The sequence below is a fragment of the Vicugna pacos genome, chromosome 1 (assembly GCF_048564905.1).
Source record: "Vicugna pacos chromosome 1, VicPac4, whole genome shotgun sequence".
Lineage (NCBI taxonomy): Eukaryota > Metazoa > Chordata > Mammalia > Artiodactyla > Camelidae > Vicugna > Vicugna pacos.
The window spans coordinates 17,722,260-17,737,600 of NC_132987.1; the positions used below are offsets into that span (position 1 = coordinate 17,722,260).

A 15,341-nucleotide genomic window follows, 5' to 3' on the forward strand; every position below is an offset into this window, starting at 1 on the left:
TGTGCTGTTCTCAGCTGAAAGCAGGTATAGACAATATGTAAGCAAGTGGACGTGGCTGTCTTCCAGTAAAACTTTTTTTGCCAAAACAGGCATTGGGTTGTATTTGGCTCACAAGCCATAATTTGACAATTTCTACTCTGTTATCATTGATTTCGAGTTGTTCATAGGAGATTGCGTGTGTGTGGCTTTTATCTCTGCTCCCTAGCTCGTGTATTACATTGGCTTGACCCCAGAACTAACTAGTCTCTTTACGATTTGGTTTCTTGTCTCCATCAGAGTATTTACCGTAGGGGTATATGGGCTTCAAAAACTGTAGCTCACTCTGCCATGCTGTCAAGCCTGAGGATGCGATGCATAGGTGTATTCTAACACTCCAAGAAGGGGAATCACTTGCCTATCTTGCTGACCTAGTCTATTCTGAGGAATGTTTCCTGAAATCCCCTCTTACACTCATTGTCTTAGTGGATAAGAGAGGGGTCGTTCTTTCCTAAGTGAGTCTAAATTCTTATCCATGGTTACAGTCCAAACTTGTTTTTCCCCCATGCTCTCCCCTCAGTCCTGAAGAATTAAAGGGTATTGTGCATGCCAAGATTTCTGACAGGCTCACCACGTACCAGATCACTTTGAAATCTGACATCTTCCTCACATCACCTCTCCCCAACTCCTGGGGCATATCAGGGTCTCCTCACATGATTTAAGTTTCCGGGAGTGAATAGTTCCCAGTGCCTTGGAACATAAAATTGCGTTTTCTATGTTTCCTGTATCAGAAAGGCAACCTTTTCTGGTTCAGAACTCACTCCCTAACAGTCTAGTTACTGTAGTATTGTTAATCTAGGAAAAATAAGACCACCCACCCTTTAAGATATCTGAAGGTTTGGACCGTAGTAAGAAAACGGTCTCCTCAATTAGCGATAACCTACATGCTTAACTAGCTTGAGTCTAGGGGAAAAAAAGGTTGAAACTGGAGAAAATTATTTGAATTTAGACCCCTTCCCCACCTCTCATCACCTTCTTTGAGTGATTCCTTACTGTGCTCCTGGACTCAGTGCCACTTCCTCCAAGAAGCCTTCCCTGACCCTCACATTATCACAAAATGCACTTCTTGTTTTCTCAGTTCCGTTTTTACCTCAGTTACACCGGAGTGAGATGGCTTTGAAGTTAGGGAGTGTGTCCTGGTCCTGTCTCACCCTCGTGCCCTGCAGAGTGGCGGAGGGTATGCATGTTACAGGTGCTCGGCTAGTGTTTGTCTAATTGCTGCAGCTGGTACTGGCGCAGCGGCCCTGTCCCAGTCCTTTCACCTTTACCTTAGTCCTTGCCTCCTGCTGGTCTGGCTGTGAGAATGTAGCAGGTGACAAGAGCAGTCTCTTCCTCCAGGACCAATGTGGTGATTGTCCTCAAGATAGACTGTCCTGCCAGCTGGCACTGGCTCCCTCCAGCCTCCACATTAGGCCAACCTGGAGTAAACTCCTCCACACAATGTGCTTCCCTTTCTGTTCCTCTAATAGGGTTCAAAAAAGTCAAGAGGTCCTCATTGCATGTGGCTTAATGGTCAGGGCCCAGGTTTCCCTCCAGAAGGTCATGAGCTTGGAAACCAGTAGCATTTGGAGGGGGAGGTAGGAGGGGTTGTAACACGTGTGAAGCTTCCACCAAAGAGACTATCTCTTTGAAGAAATCTTGTGGGTTAGTAGCAAGAGCTTCTCTGTAAAATAAAATTTTCAAGAAAATAATAATAAATTTCATTTTCCCTGTGATTTGTGTGATGAACTCTAAGATATGGCTGCCTTTACCCAGCAGTGATGGCTTACGCCCAGAAAGAAACCACTGAAACGTTTGGGTTCTCTTTTACCTCAGGGAGATTTTCTTAGGTATGGTTACTTTTGTTGTCAGTGATGTTAGGAGATAGGAAATCAGGGCATTTGGAGTAGAACCTGAGAGAACATGTGCCTCAGGTGGGAAATTGTCCAAGTTCTTGAGAGAGCTTGAGTCTGCGGGCCTCAGAGCATTCCTGATCACTGGCCCTCTGTTCTTTTCTAGACACTGTGCATCCTGGCCAACATAGCAGATGGGACAACGGCAAAAGAGCTCATCATGACCAACGATGACATCCTGCAGAAAATCAAGTATTACATGGTAGGCCTTTGTCCCTTTCACCGCTTCACACTAGCTGCACATTAGAAGGCAAGGACTGTAGCCTTGTCAGCTCAAAACAAATTGTGCAGAGATTAAACAAAGAATGGACTCCTCCTTAACAGATTCCAGACGCTCTCTTCCATCCTGAAGAATAAAACATCAGACAAGCTCTGGAAGCTTGTGCCGTTTGGCAGTGTTACCACCTGCCCCTCCCCTCCCCACTTGCTCGTCTGACTGCCTCCCTCTTACACAGTGACGACTCGGGCTCTTGGCCCTCTGTCAGCGCCCCCTAGCTCCTTCTTCCCTCTCACAGCTTCAGTCCTATATAGCCTCTAGCGTCTGCTACCTCTGGCAGTTGTCCTTTGATCAGTGTGCTTTTAATCACAATCTGCTACCTGCTTGCAACACCTCAGCCACCTACTGCCATGGTCATACCCTGGATCTTGTCATCACCAGAAACTGCCCATTATCAAAATCTGGGTATTAAACATCCCTCCTGTTTTCATGCCATCAGTGTCTCTTAACAAAACCCTAACTGTGGACGAACCTATCTTCTCTTTGCCTGTGTGTCAGAGTTAACTGCAGAGAAAGGCACAGAACCAGGCTGACTGGTTTCGTGTTAAATTCACATTACATAACCTATAATGAGAAACAATATGGAAAAGAATATATGCATATAACTGAAACACTATGCTGTATGCCAGAAATTAACACAAAGAGTAAACCAAGTATACTTCCATTAAAAAAAAGTGCATGTATGCCTATATATATATATGTCTCTCTCTCTCTCTCTCTATATATATATATATACATACACATACACACACATATATAAATATATAAAGAGCAATTATAAAATCAACAAGGGAAGAAAATTCACATTACAAAAACTGCATGGCGCTCAGCCCTGCCTGGTACCCTCCTGTGATTCTCTACTGGCATCTCCATTCTCCAAAGAATAGGTAGTACCTTCTCCTTATTCTTTTTTTGGGGGGGGGGATAATTAGGTTTATTTATTTATTTATTATTATTTTTCATTTAACGGAGGTACTGGGGATTGAACCCATGACCTCCTGCTTGCTAAGCATGCGCTCTACCCACTAAGCTGTACCCTCCCCCGCCCTTATTCTTTAAACCTCACCTCTTCTCTCCCTTATTACTCCTAGTGATGACCTCCCCTTCTGTACCTTCTGTTTTATTAGGAGACTAGAAATCAGAGTCCTTCAGTGGCTCCCTATTACACCTTGAATAAACCCTATAGCCCACATTTGAAGGCCTGTGAGTTCCTACGTGACCTGACTCATCTACATCCGCAGCTCCTCTCCTTCCCCTCTTCCCTTTGAACTACACTGACTGTTCCTCACAGAGGCCATGCGTGTTCTTTCCTGCCTCGGGACCTTCACACATGATGGCTCCTCTGCCTGGAACACTTCTCTCCCCACTCCTTCATGGGGCACCTTCTCACTTCTCAGATCTTAGCTCAGCTGATACTTCCTTGTGGGCTTTTGTCTGCGTGCATTATTCTTTGTTACTGAATTCTGTTCCCTTCAGAGCACTTGGCTCAATTATCACAACGTATATTTTTTTTGTTTGTGCAACTACTGAGTGTCAGCTCCATGAGGGCAAAGACTGTGTCAGTTCTGTGCACAGTTGTATATCCATCACCTTGTCGGGGCCTGGCCTTTAGCATATGCTCAGTAACTTGAATGACAACCGTACTACTTCAGCCAGGAACTCCCTTCTCTTTCCAGTACCAGATCCGCATGGTATCTCTGTAACTGTGCAGTTTCTCCTCACTTCCCATACCCACTGAGGTACACCTGCCTCTCTGCTGCTGTTCAGAGCCAGACTTCCTAAAAGCATCTTCTGCACATGCCTCTAAATTCACTCTTCAGCAAACTTCCTCTGGCCTCCACCCCATCACTCAGCTGAAACTGTTCTGGTTAAAGTCACCAACAACCTCTGTGATGCCAAATCCAAAGGATAGTCTTCTCTCCTCATCTCAGCTCACTTACAGCGAACTTCTCCACAGCTGGCTGTTTCCTTCTGCTGGAAACATTCTTTTCTCTTGGTTTCCATGACATTACGCCTCCCTGCTTAGCCCTGGACCCTCTCCTTTTCTCTCCCACGTGGCTCCTGAGACTGATGGTTAACACCTTGTTGCACAGTGGAGTCTCCTAGGGAGCTCTCAAAGACCATTGCCTTGCCCCTTTCCTCCCAAGATTCTGACTTAATAGCCTGGACATCAGGGTATTTTTTAAGGTTCCCCAGGTGGTTCTTCTGTACATGGCTAGAGTTGAGAACCTCTGATTTAGGGGAATCTCATTCGCTCCCATGGCTTTACTGTCACCTCTATTCTTTTTCTGATTTCTGGTTCTAGTTCAGTAGTCATTTTGATAAGTTAGGCATTACAGTATTTACACTTCCATGGTATCAAGCAGTATAAAATACAGCCACAGTAATGGTTACTAGCCTCCAAAAGCCATGACAACAAGCTTCCCTGATGGTGTCTGCAGCTTTACAAATACTGGTTTCTTAATGGGGGCTGGGGAGGGGGGCAAGATCAAGGGTCTCTTGAGGGTTTACCTCCAGCCTCGACCTCTCTTCTGAACTCCGGTCCCGTGTATCCTCCTGCCTACCCAGCATCTCCATGTGGCTGTCTGAAGCCTCTTGAGGTTGATGTTTAAAAATCAGTTCTTAAATATCTCCCCTAAACCTAAATTTCTCCCCCCAACCTTTTCTCTCAGTGTAGTGGCTCCACCATTTACCCCTTTGCTCACACCCAGGAGTCAGTCTTGATTTCCCCAGCTCTTTCACCTGATTGATCCAGTTTATCAGTAGGTCCTGTCAGCTGTGCCACCAACGCTGATCTGCATCCTGTTGTTCACTTCTTCCTTTTACCACTGCCCTCACCCCAGTCCAGGCCACGGCATCTCAGGCCTGATGGGCTCTAGCAGCCTCCCAGACACCTCTGCACTGTCACTCCCACCCGTCAGCCTGGGTGATCTTCTAAAATTGTTAAGTCCCGCCTTGTCCCTCCACTGCTTAAATCCTGCAGGGCTTCCCGTCAACTCAGAATGAGGTCCAGTCCTTCCTCTGGCCTGCAGGGTCCATGGTTGCGCTGTGCCTCCCTCTCTGCATTAGCAGCACGCTGCTTTCCTGCCCCGTGTGCATAAGCTGTGCAGCTGCTGCTTACCTCGCGCCTTCTCAGACCTTGTCCTTCCTCTTGGCGCCTCTTGCTCTTTGTACAGTGGCACCCTCCTACTCTTCTTATTCTTTATTCTTTCTCTGTTTAAGTATTGCCTCCTTCAAAGAGATCTTTTCTGTGTATTTCTCCGAAATTAGGAATTAGATTCCTACCCCTCCACACTCCAGGGTTCTCTATCACAGCAATTTGTTTCCTCAAAAAATATTGAGTGAATGATGAATGAACTTGTATGTAGTAAATACTTATTGCTATGCTATAAATAAGTTCATTTATTCAACAAATACACACTGATGGCCTGATGCCGGGAGCAGATGATACATTTTGTTCTGTTTTGTAGGAACCCAAACTAGACAGCTCTTCAAGAGTCTCGGCAGGTAGAAGGAAAAAGAAAACCACCCACCATAGAATTCTAATGAGGGAAGCCGTGTCCTTCCCTTTGTCTCCGCTTAGTTGAGATGCAGTTCTCCGCAGCAAGACGAGGCTGTCTTAGCCCTCAAGGACCTGTTGAGCGCTTCGAGCAGCAGTGTTTCCCCAGATATGCTTAAGTTATTGTAATGTCCTGGGGACTTTCTTTTTTAATTGACCAATAGGAGAATCATCAGGAAAGATTGTTTTACCATTAGGTCCTCTTTCATTTAGGAGAAACACTCTATATGGATAAATAATAACTTAAGCATAAATGGTTGTACTTTCAGTACATAAAGAGAAATAAACAGAAAGTATGTTTCAGGAGGCCCCTTACGAATAAAAGAGGCTCTGTCAGGTTTTCTGTGATGTTCCTGTAGAAATGAGTCATTTGATGAGGTAATCAGGCCAGACAGATGAGTACCGAGTGCACGTGCGTCCAGTTTATTGGCCTGGTGACCTGAGCATCTCCTAACGCAGACAGAGCTCAGTCAGGAGCACAGGCTGGTCGGGTGCCAGTGTTCCTGTGTACAAGGGTGGCGGGATAGGTTGCAGACTGCACCTGTGGCCCTGGGGGTGGGGGTTGTTTTCTGAAATTGGAATGTGAGTGTCTTTTGGCAAGGTTTCACTCCCCCTGGCCAGCTTTCCCACCATTTTCTGTTGTCTCTAGCCCAACCTGTTCACCTAGTAGTGCTCACTTTGTAGCTCCTCAAGACACTGGGTTTAAGAGAAGTCCCCTGAAAGAACGAAGTAGACTTCAATGAAGTAGACCTCAATAGTCTACTAGATCATGAGTTCAAAAAGGGCCCTATAAAAGCACTGAAGGAAATGAGACTGCAAATAAAAACACAGAATACCATTCAAAGAAAATGGAAACATAAAGAGGAGCCAATTAAAACCAGAAAACTCAGTGGCTGAGATAAGAGCCAAGCTAAATACATTTAGAAGCAGACTAGATAATGCAGAGGGACAAATAAGTGACTTAGAAGACATTTGGGTTTGAGGTCCCCACTTCAAACTTTTAGGCTATTGGAATTGTCTGTGGTATGTTCCAAAAAATTACCTCAAATGAGATTACCTCCATTTCTTCTTTCTTTTTCGGCATCAAATAGGGTCATTCACATGTCAAATTGCAGCTTGCCGCTATGTTTTGTATATCAAACCTCATATGGAATGACGAGGAAGGTAAGAGATGGGTGAGATTTGTCCTGAAGAAAATTGCGGGAAGGGAGGGTCTTGCACAGGAAAGGCATCAGGTGCCCTGAAGTCCTGGGTAGAGGCACCATTCATTCGGTCCTAGTCCCCCAACTGAGTCCCTTAGGATGAGAGTCTGTGTGACTGGCTGACACTGAGCCCCCAGCTTGGAGTCAGCACTGTTCCGGATTACTGAGGGTGGGGTGCAGGAGACCCTAGAGAAGTAAGTGACAGTCCTTGCCCTTGAGAGGGCTGAGGAGGAGGATGGTGAACTGCCCTTGAAGAAGATGAGAGGTGCAAGTATACAGCCTTTCATTCTGTGCAGGGAAGCACAGGGAAGGTCTACAGGCAGGTGAGCTTCGTGGAGAAGAGGGAGTGTTGGTGAGGAATGAGAAACACACTGGGAATGGGGAAGTGGCTAGTCTGTAAGGAAGCCTCTGTAGGTCTCCACCTGGACTGTATTAGAATCACCCAGGGATTTTTGCACCAGCCAGTTAAAGCAGAATCTCTAGGGGTGGGCTCCAGGCAGAAGTGTTTTTTTTTAATCCCTCAAATGATTCCACTGTACAGCCAAGGTAGTGGACAGATGTAAGAGAGCAATGGGTTTCAGTGCTGCGTTGACTACATGAAAATCACATGAGCAACTTTTTAAAATGCAGATTTCTGGCTCCCCCTAGAGATTCTGGTTCACTGTGTCTCGAGGAGGTCACTGCATGTGTGAGTCACTGTGGGCTCTTCAGTGGGGAGGAAGGAATCCAGGAGAATTACTATTCTTCCAGATCAAAGTGAAAGGAGGAAAAACTGGATTCAACATACAGGCCAGGCCAGGTGTTAGGCAACCAGAGTCACCCTCACAGCGTCCTGGTCTGGTTGGAAGGTAGAACATAGTAGTGTGGACTTGGAACTACCACCTGCTAAGAGCCAACAGGAAGTGCTGGGAGGGATGAGGAGGGTGGAAGAGAATAGAGGGGGGAAAAGACCTGTTTGGAGTAGAAAGAGCCTGGCTAAGTATGTCCAGAAAGAAGTGATAAAGATGGGGCCTGATGGAGAGAGCCTTGTGCCAGTCTATAGAATCTGACCATGACCCTGTCTGTGGTCCATGGAGAAATCAATCCAGCAGCAGAATCCAGGATGGACTGCAGGAAGGAGGGTCAAGAGGAAGAGAGACCAGTTAGAATGCTGTTGGGGAATCCAAGCACGAAGGCATTCGCCTACATGGTGGAGGGGGAGGGCGAGGGGGAGGAAGGAAGCGGGGAGTGGAGGACACTGGTAAGGCCCTGGGTGGTTGGTCGTACATTAAGGAGAGTAACTGCTTGGGTCATGTTCCCAGTAACCTGTTAGCTTCCATCTCTCAGGTTCACAAGAACGCCAGGATAAATTACGAGACATGGGCATCGTGGATATTCTACACAAACTGAGTCAGTCACCAGATTCAAACCTTTGTGACAAGTGAGTATCAAGGTGAAAGGGCCTTGCTTTGAGGTATGTTGGATTTGTTTATGGAAGGATTTAAATTGCTTAGTAAGTCACATGGCCAAACTCAAGATCTTTTAGATCCCTGGATTTCTTTTTTGATAATCTATGAGCCAACTATGTGACATCTGAGTAAGAATTAAACTAATAATGAGCAAATTATTCAAGATTCTCATTTTAACTCTGAATTAACATGAGCCTGGGCCATCGCAGTGGGTATCTGGAGAGGATCCCGAGGCCATTCCCATGCATTCCCTCAATCATTAGACTAGATCTTAGGCCTTTTAACAATAAAAACATTCATTAGCTCAAAACCTCACTGAGCACCTGCTGCCAGCCTGGCCTGGCTGTTGGGGATACAGCAGTGACCGTTATGGAGTCCCTGTCTTCCAAGGACTCACCATTTACTGGGAGAGGCAAGAGTTATGGTCAGAGATCCCTCTAACCTGAGAATAGCCAAAAATGTTTCTCCTGGCTGTGTGCACTTTTCATAATACAGCCTTCACTTCCCAGCTCACCTGCATCCTCCTGACTCTCAAGCAAGGCTCAGAAGCACCTCACAGTCTGGCTCTGCCTGCCTCATGCTTTCCCCACCCGCTGGCTGCCCCCCCCCCATGCTCCAGCCACACGTGCCCTGTCATAGTATCACACCTTCAGGCATTTACACGTTCTCTTCCATCTGATTTGCCATCCCAGTCCCCTCTCCTCTGAATCCCCATTCAGTCAACGAATATTTTTGTTAATACTAACCTCTTCCAGGCATCTTTTCAGTTATTGGAGATAAAACGGTGACTAAAATTGATGAATTCTAGCACAGAAGACACAATAAGCTAATTAATGTGTAGCAGGTAATGAAGGGTACTGTGAAGAAAAATCAGCAAGGTGAGGGTGTGGAGAGTAAGAAAGCTCTTCATATAGATGAGTCAGTAAAGGCCTCCCTGAGGATGTGACGTTTGGTCAGAGGCCTGAATGAAATGACAGGGCCTGCCAGGCAGATGTTTAGAAGAGACGTATTCCAGGCAGAGGGGACTCGAGGCAGGAATGAGCTTGGCTGCTTGAGAAAAAGCAGGAAGACCACTGGGACTGGAGGGAAATAAACGAGGGGGAGAGTGATAAGCAGTGGACTCAGGGAGCCTTGTAGGCCATAGTAAGGACTTTGGATTTTATTCAGAGTTTAATAGGAAGTCATTGGAGAGTTTTGAACCGAAGAGACAGTATCTGATTTGTACTTTTAAAAGAGCCCTCTGGTGGCCGTGTGGAGAATCGTCTGTAGTAGGGCAGGAATGAAAGCAGGGAGACCAGCTGAAGGCTGTTCCAGTCTTGTCAGGTAAGAGATGGGGGCGGTAGTGGTAGAAGTGGTGAGATGTAGTTGGATTCAGAATGTAATCTAAAGGTAGAGCCAATAGGATTTGCCCATGCATCCCCTGTAGGCTGTTAAAGAGGGGAAAGGAAAATGCTTAAAGTTTTGTTCTGAGCAACTGAATAGAGGGTTGTCACTTACCAAGTTAGTGAAGAACACAAGAGAAGTGGGGGTAGAGAGGACCCAGAGTCCTTGTCTGGTGTTCCAGCTTTTTGATGCTGTTTGATATCCAAGGGACTTGGGAGAGTGGGGCTGAAGATACAAATTGGGATGATATAGAAAGCCGTGGAGCTGGATGGAGTCACCTAAGGAGGGTGAAAGAGGAGAGAAGACAGGAGGGCGAAGTACCATGCTTGGGACACGCCAGCATTTTGGGGGAGATAAAAAAGGTCCAGCAGAGGAACAGAAGGAAGAGCTGGTAAGGCAGACCAAGACCCAGGTGCATAAGGTGTCCTGAAAGCAAGGGCAGAGAATGCCTGGACAGTGGCCACGGGTCCTTCAAAACTCAGACCAGTCGCCTCCGCCGAGAAGTCTTGCTGGACCATCCTCCACCCTCCCCCGGGCTGTGTCAGGGACTCCTTCTCTGCTCCCACGGCACCTAGATAACATCCCACTGTGTCACGGCTGTCAGCTTGCCCATTGGCCCTACGGAAGGGAAGAGGCACTGGGTCATGGCTCCCTGAGCGAACGGCTGTACCAGATCGGAGCACACAGAAACCGGGCCTCTGCCTCCCTGAAGCCTGCCGTCCAGGGGCTTAGAGAAGACAGACCACCAAATAACTGCAGCCCGAGGCGGCCGCTCAGATGAGCATCACGCCACAAACAAGTCACGAGCAGCCACGTGCCAAAGGCTGGATCTGAGCTGAACCTTGAGGACTGGAGCCGCCACCTTTGCCTCCACAGCTGTTGGCCTAAGTGACAGCCTCTGTCAGCCTGTGTCTTCTGGCTGGGAGCCAGCCTGTTCCCTGGGGTTATCTTTCATGTTTGTTCAGAAATTAAACTAATTCTGCTCAAGGTCATCTCTGGGATGACCTGGAACACTAAAAGAGGCCTCACCAGCATGAGATGGAATAGGTTTAAGCCCTGGCCTGCGTTGCTGAGACTGGCCTGGTCCTGTTTCCCCAGATTTGTGTGGCACATATGTTTTCAGCAGTTCTTAAACTCCATTAACAGAGTCAAGGTCTGAGCTCCCCTGCCTAAGTCCATTTAGGAAAGGTGACCTTGCCTGCAAACCCATCCATCCCAAAAATGCCTTAGATATTAATAGATAGCGGAAAGCTAGCGAGGGCACAGTCTCTGAGGGCAGATGTAATCAAACACAGCCAACCCTTAGAAAGACCCAGAAGGAGTCTGAATTGGCAGTTTTAAAAAGCAATGCAGAACTCCAGTCAAGACCCTCATTGGGGACGTTCCCATCATGGCCCAGTAAAATCTATTACCTAGAGATGACATCTCTCCAGTTCTTTCTGTCTCTGAGGCTTTGTGATCCTTCACTTTCAAACACTTACAGATGAGGAGAAATTACTAACCAGGCCTCTCCACCCCAGGCTCAGAGGGCCTCAGATCTGTGAAGTTACGGTGTATAAGAGGTCGCCTGCGGCATTATTCATAATGTGTTCCCTAGGAAAACAGCCTTGTAGAAACCCAACTCGCTCATAACATGGAGCGGCCTGCATGGAGCTCTCTGTTCTGATGGATCGGACTGTTTACACCGAAGAAACTGCACTTGAGTCCAGCCTATTGCATGCCCAGTCTACTTTCATCAGCTGATAATAATGGGAAATTTTAGCCTTTACTTTCCATAACTTAGATGGGGAGGCCATTGCTAAAACCGGACTTCCTAACTTCCACAACTGAACTATACCAAGTTCATGATGAGAGGGTGAAGGTAGCCTTCTCAGTCCCCACTTAAAGGAAGGCACTTTTACAAGGATCTGGACAGGTTAAGTCATTGTCCAATTACAGCTTTTCCTCTCTGACCAGCTACCTTCTTCCCTAATCACCATGACAACCGCCATCCCACGCTGGTCAGTATCATCAGGCATGATGAGAACGGAATAAAATTGTAACCTCCCTTCCTCAGTTTTAAAGCATTTGAACTATGAGGCAGCCTCATCCCATGAGCTCTTGGCCCTCCCCATGTAAGTTTTCATCAGCACCTACCCATCTCTCCATGTGTCAGTTTTCCTCATAGCTTCCCAGAACCCTAAGTGTCCTCCCCAGCGTCCTGCAGTGCTAGATAAAACCTACATGGGAACAGGAGAAAGTCAGGAATTCCAGATCCATCACAACTCTATGCCAGTGACAGGAAAACTATAGAATGTCACCAGGCTGCAGCAGCTGTAGGAACAAGAGCAGGACCACAGGAAGAGAAATGTAGGCAGCCTGGGTTTGAAGTTTGTGCTGACACAGATCTCTGCCCCCTGTAGCAGATGTCAGCAGGGCTCACCCCAGTTCCCTTTGGGAATCCACCTTTCTTGGCTCTCCCAGCTACCATCTTTGAACCGTGGCTTTTTTGCCTTAATCACATTTCTGAGGTGATGGCTAACAGGAACTTTGTGATTCCAGGGCAAAGATGGCACTGCAGCAGTACCTGGCGTGAGGGGAGCGCCCTGGGCACCTGCAAGCATCCCACATCCTTGTTAAAGGAAGTACAGGAACTAGCCTCATTTGATTCCTTCTATTTGCACAAGTCACCTTGGACTGCAGGGAGCTGTTTTGCAAAAGCAATTTGGTAGGCTTAGATCTCAAATTCATCTTGAGGACTTTTTTTTTTTTTTTGAGGTAGTAATTTCCTCAGAGGACTATTGTGTTTTGTTTTGTTTCTTTCTGAGCTACCTGGACTCTATTAGAACAATCAATTATTTTCCATTGGACCTACAATTTTTTGCCTATGCTGCAGCCACTTTGTGAGAATGGATGTGTGTCTGCGCACACAGGTGTGTGTGTATGTGTGTGTGTGCGCGTGCGTGCACGAGGGTCAGAGTGAATGGGTGCGTGTGTCTGTGAGGGATACCTCAAAGTTTTCTTTCCTTATTTTGTGTGAAAATCTCTTTTCTACCGATTTTCCAGGGTTTAAGCATTGCTTGCTGTATAAAAAACTTTACTGAATTATATACAGTTTGAATGAAATGTTATTTTAAAAACAAAACAATTGTTAAGTGTTCCATAAAGGTTATGTTGAATTTTGGTCAGATGAATATTTGTAAGTAAAAAATATATGCATTTCTGAACCTCAACTTACATAGATTTTCTTTATAAAAAAACAAAACAAAACAAAACAAAAAACCCAAAAAACAAAAAACAAAAAAAAAAGAAAAGGTTGGCTATAGTTGGCCTGAATAACAGGCACAATATATGGTGCTGTGCAAAATAGTAAGCTAGCATCTTACTGCCGTCAATATCAGCAGGTACAGAGCCTCTTTTCAGCCTAATTCAATAAGCTCTCAGGCTTCCAAGTCAGATGGACAGGGTGGAGTGGAGTGAGGCAGCAGATACACTATACGTTTTTTGAAACATCGAAGGGAAGTAGAACTACTGATGGTGAAAGCCCAGCCAGGACGCCGGTGGGTTACGTTTGGCGGGAACTGGGCGCTGAGAGCCTCCCGACTGCCCTGAATCCTGTCACTGGTGTAGCAACACACGGCAGGATTTAGAACCAGTCATGGAAACTTGTGCTCAAGCTAAAGTAGGTCATCACTTCCTGGAAACAAAGTCTGATCACCTTGTGCTTCCTGAAACAGCATATATCACTGTGAAACTGAAGAATGTTCTACAGACGCATCTACAGAGGCAAAGAACAGGATAGTTTAGAAAGCTGTTTTTCTCTTGGCTACACTCAGCAAATTCTGTATACTTGTCACTCAGGACTGCTATTCAGTGTGCTTTTATAAAATGAGATGGAAATTTTAGTAAGAGATGCAGCTAAGATCTCTTCCTGCCTGAAGCCCAAAGCACTGAAGTTTGAGAGAAGGCAAGGTGGTCTCCCCAGGAGAACCGAAGATGACTTCTTTTTACAGCCAGTACTGCTTAGCCCTTTGGCAGCCCTGAGCTTGACACCTGCTTCAGCTTCTGGGTCAGCCTCAAGCTGAACTCAACGAGGTTGCTCTTGACTATTTGAAGGTACAGCCAGCCTTCCTCTTCTGTTTGCTATAAGAAATTCAAAGGCATTGCAGCCAGGAAGCGAGGTCTGCGGCCCAGAAGCTTGCCTGAGTGCATGTCCCAAACAGGCTCCCGAGCCCGCCAGCCACTCCAGACGGGGCTGCTCCAGGTGCAGCCACCCCGTCACCGGCCTGCTCCTTCCTTGGAAGATTTAAATGTGTTTGATTGCAAATGAATGTTTTAAAAGTGTATTTAATGCAGTTTTTTTCTGTTCTCAACATGACCACCCAAGATTCAAACGCAGAGATTTCCAAGTTGTTGTTTTTTTTCAGAATATCACCAATTTAAAAATCTGTCACAAGAGGGACTTGGGTTTTGTGCAGCCATCAAAGTGCTAATGTGCGGAAGCCAGTTTAAAGAAGTGGAGTGTGTTGGGGGAGGGGCCTTGTGTAGGCCCACTCACTGACATTTCTAGTACTGAGGAAATATCTTTGGTTGGCATCTGTACAGAGCATCTGAACACTACAGAGTTGGTATTTTAAAGCACCAGGTAAATATAAATAAACCAATAATGAATTGCTCAGACAATCTTGAACCCAGATAGCATTAGAAAGCTGAAAGCCCAATGAAATAACACTTTCACACTTAAACTCTGTGGCTAAATCTTGTCTGTGGCTATAAACAGATGGTCAAAGAAAAAGTGCTTTACTATAATTAACTTTTCTGATTTGAATGAAGGAAAATATATTTATTAAAACAAAGCTGTTTGCTGCTTTATGCAGGTGCAGTGTTCAGTCAGCAATGAAGTGGGAGGGGCGGGACGGGACGTGGTCTTGTGTCTCCACCCAAGTTCTTAACTGAGCTTCTCGCTCTCTCTAATACTGCATTCTGTTTCTCCTTTTGTGCCCTGATTGTAACCCAAAATCTATGAACTAGAAAAGAATGTCCAATTGAATAAGTTGCATTTTTTTTCCTTAAGCACTTTATGCAGAACAATACATGTTCTTCTGGTAGTGTTTGGATACTATGATTTTAACACATGCTAATAAAAGCCAAGAAAAAATTGTGGCAACTTCTAACAAGGAGTCTGTTTCCAAATATCTAGAACATTGGGAAACATTAGAAGGTAAAGTGTACTGGCTTTGGGAATCTGGAATTCTTGGTGAATGAGAGGCTGGAAAGTGACTTTGCATTTCACAGTGGGGGCCAGTGCCCTAGGGTGTTTCCTAGCAGCTTCCAGGGGCCTCTGCAGGAGTTGGGGTTTCCCTCTTCCTGGTCTTTACAGGGGCCCATCCCAGCCACCAGGACTCCCCCCTCCCCAATGTTGTGTCCACCCACTCCGTCCTTCCCCCTTCTTATCTCTGCCACTCCCACTGCCACCACCCCCTGGACTCAGGCCCACGGTTTGGCAAATGACCAGCGCCCTGCACTTGCTGTGCGCTGCCTTCTTTCCCCGTCTCTGAAATGTAG

The 15,341-nt window shown here is 46.2% G+C and overlaps 1 protein-coding gene across 3 annotated transcripts in view; it reads left to right on the top strand.

Annotated features, from left to right (window-relative positions):
• The window catches only part of ARMC8 (armadillo repeat containing 8), a 95,786-nt gene extending 80,850 nt beyond the window's left edge, over positions 1-14,936 (top strand). For all 3 annotated transcript variants that reach the window (XM_015249345.3, XM_006216055.4, XM_031678157.2), the window contains 4 exons: positions 2,035-2,130; positions 6,856-6,928; positions 8,293-8,386; positions 12,339-14,936. In XM_015249345.3, the coding sequence (XP_015104831.1) occupies positions 2,035-2,130; positions 6,856-6,928; positions 8,293-8,386; positions 12,339-12,372 (297 nt within the window). In that variant the 3' untranslated portion in view covers positions 12,373-14,936. The remainder of the gene's footprint in view (positions 1-2,034; positions 2,131-6,855; positions 6,929-8,292; positions 8,387-12,338) is intronic.
• Positions 14,937-15,341: the final 405 nt, after the last annotated feature.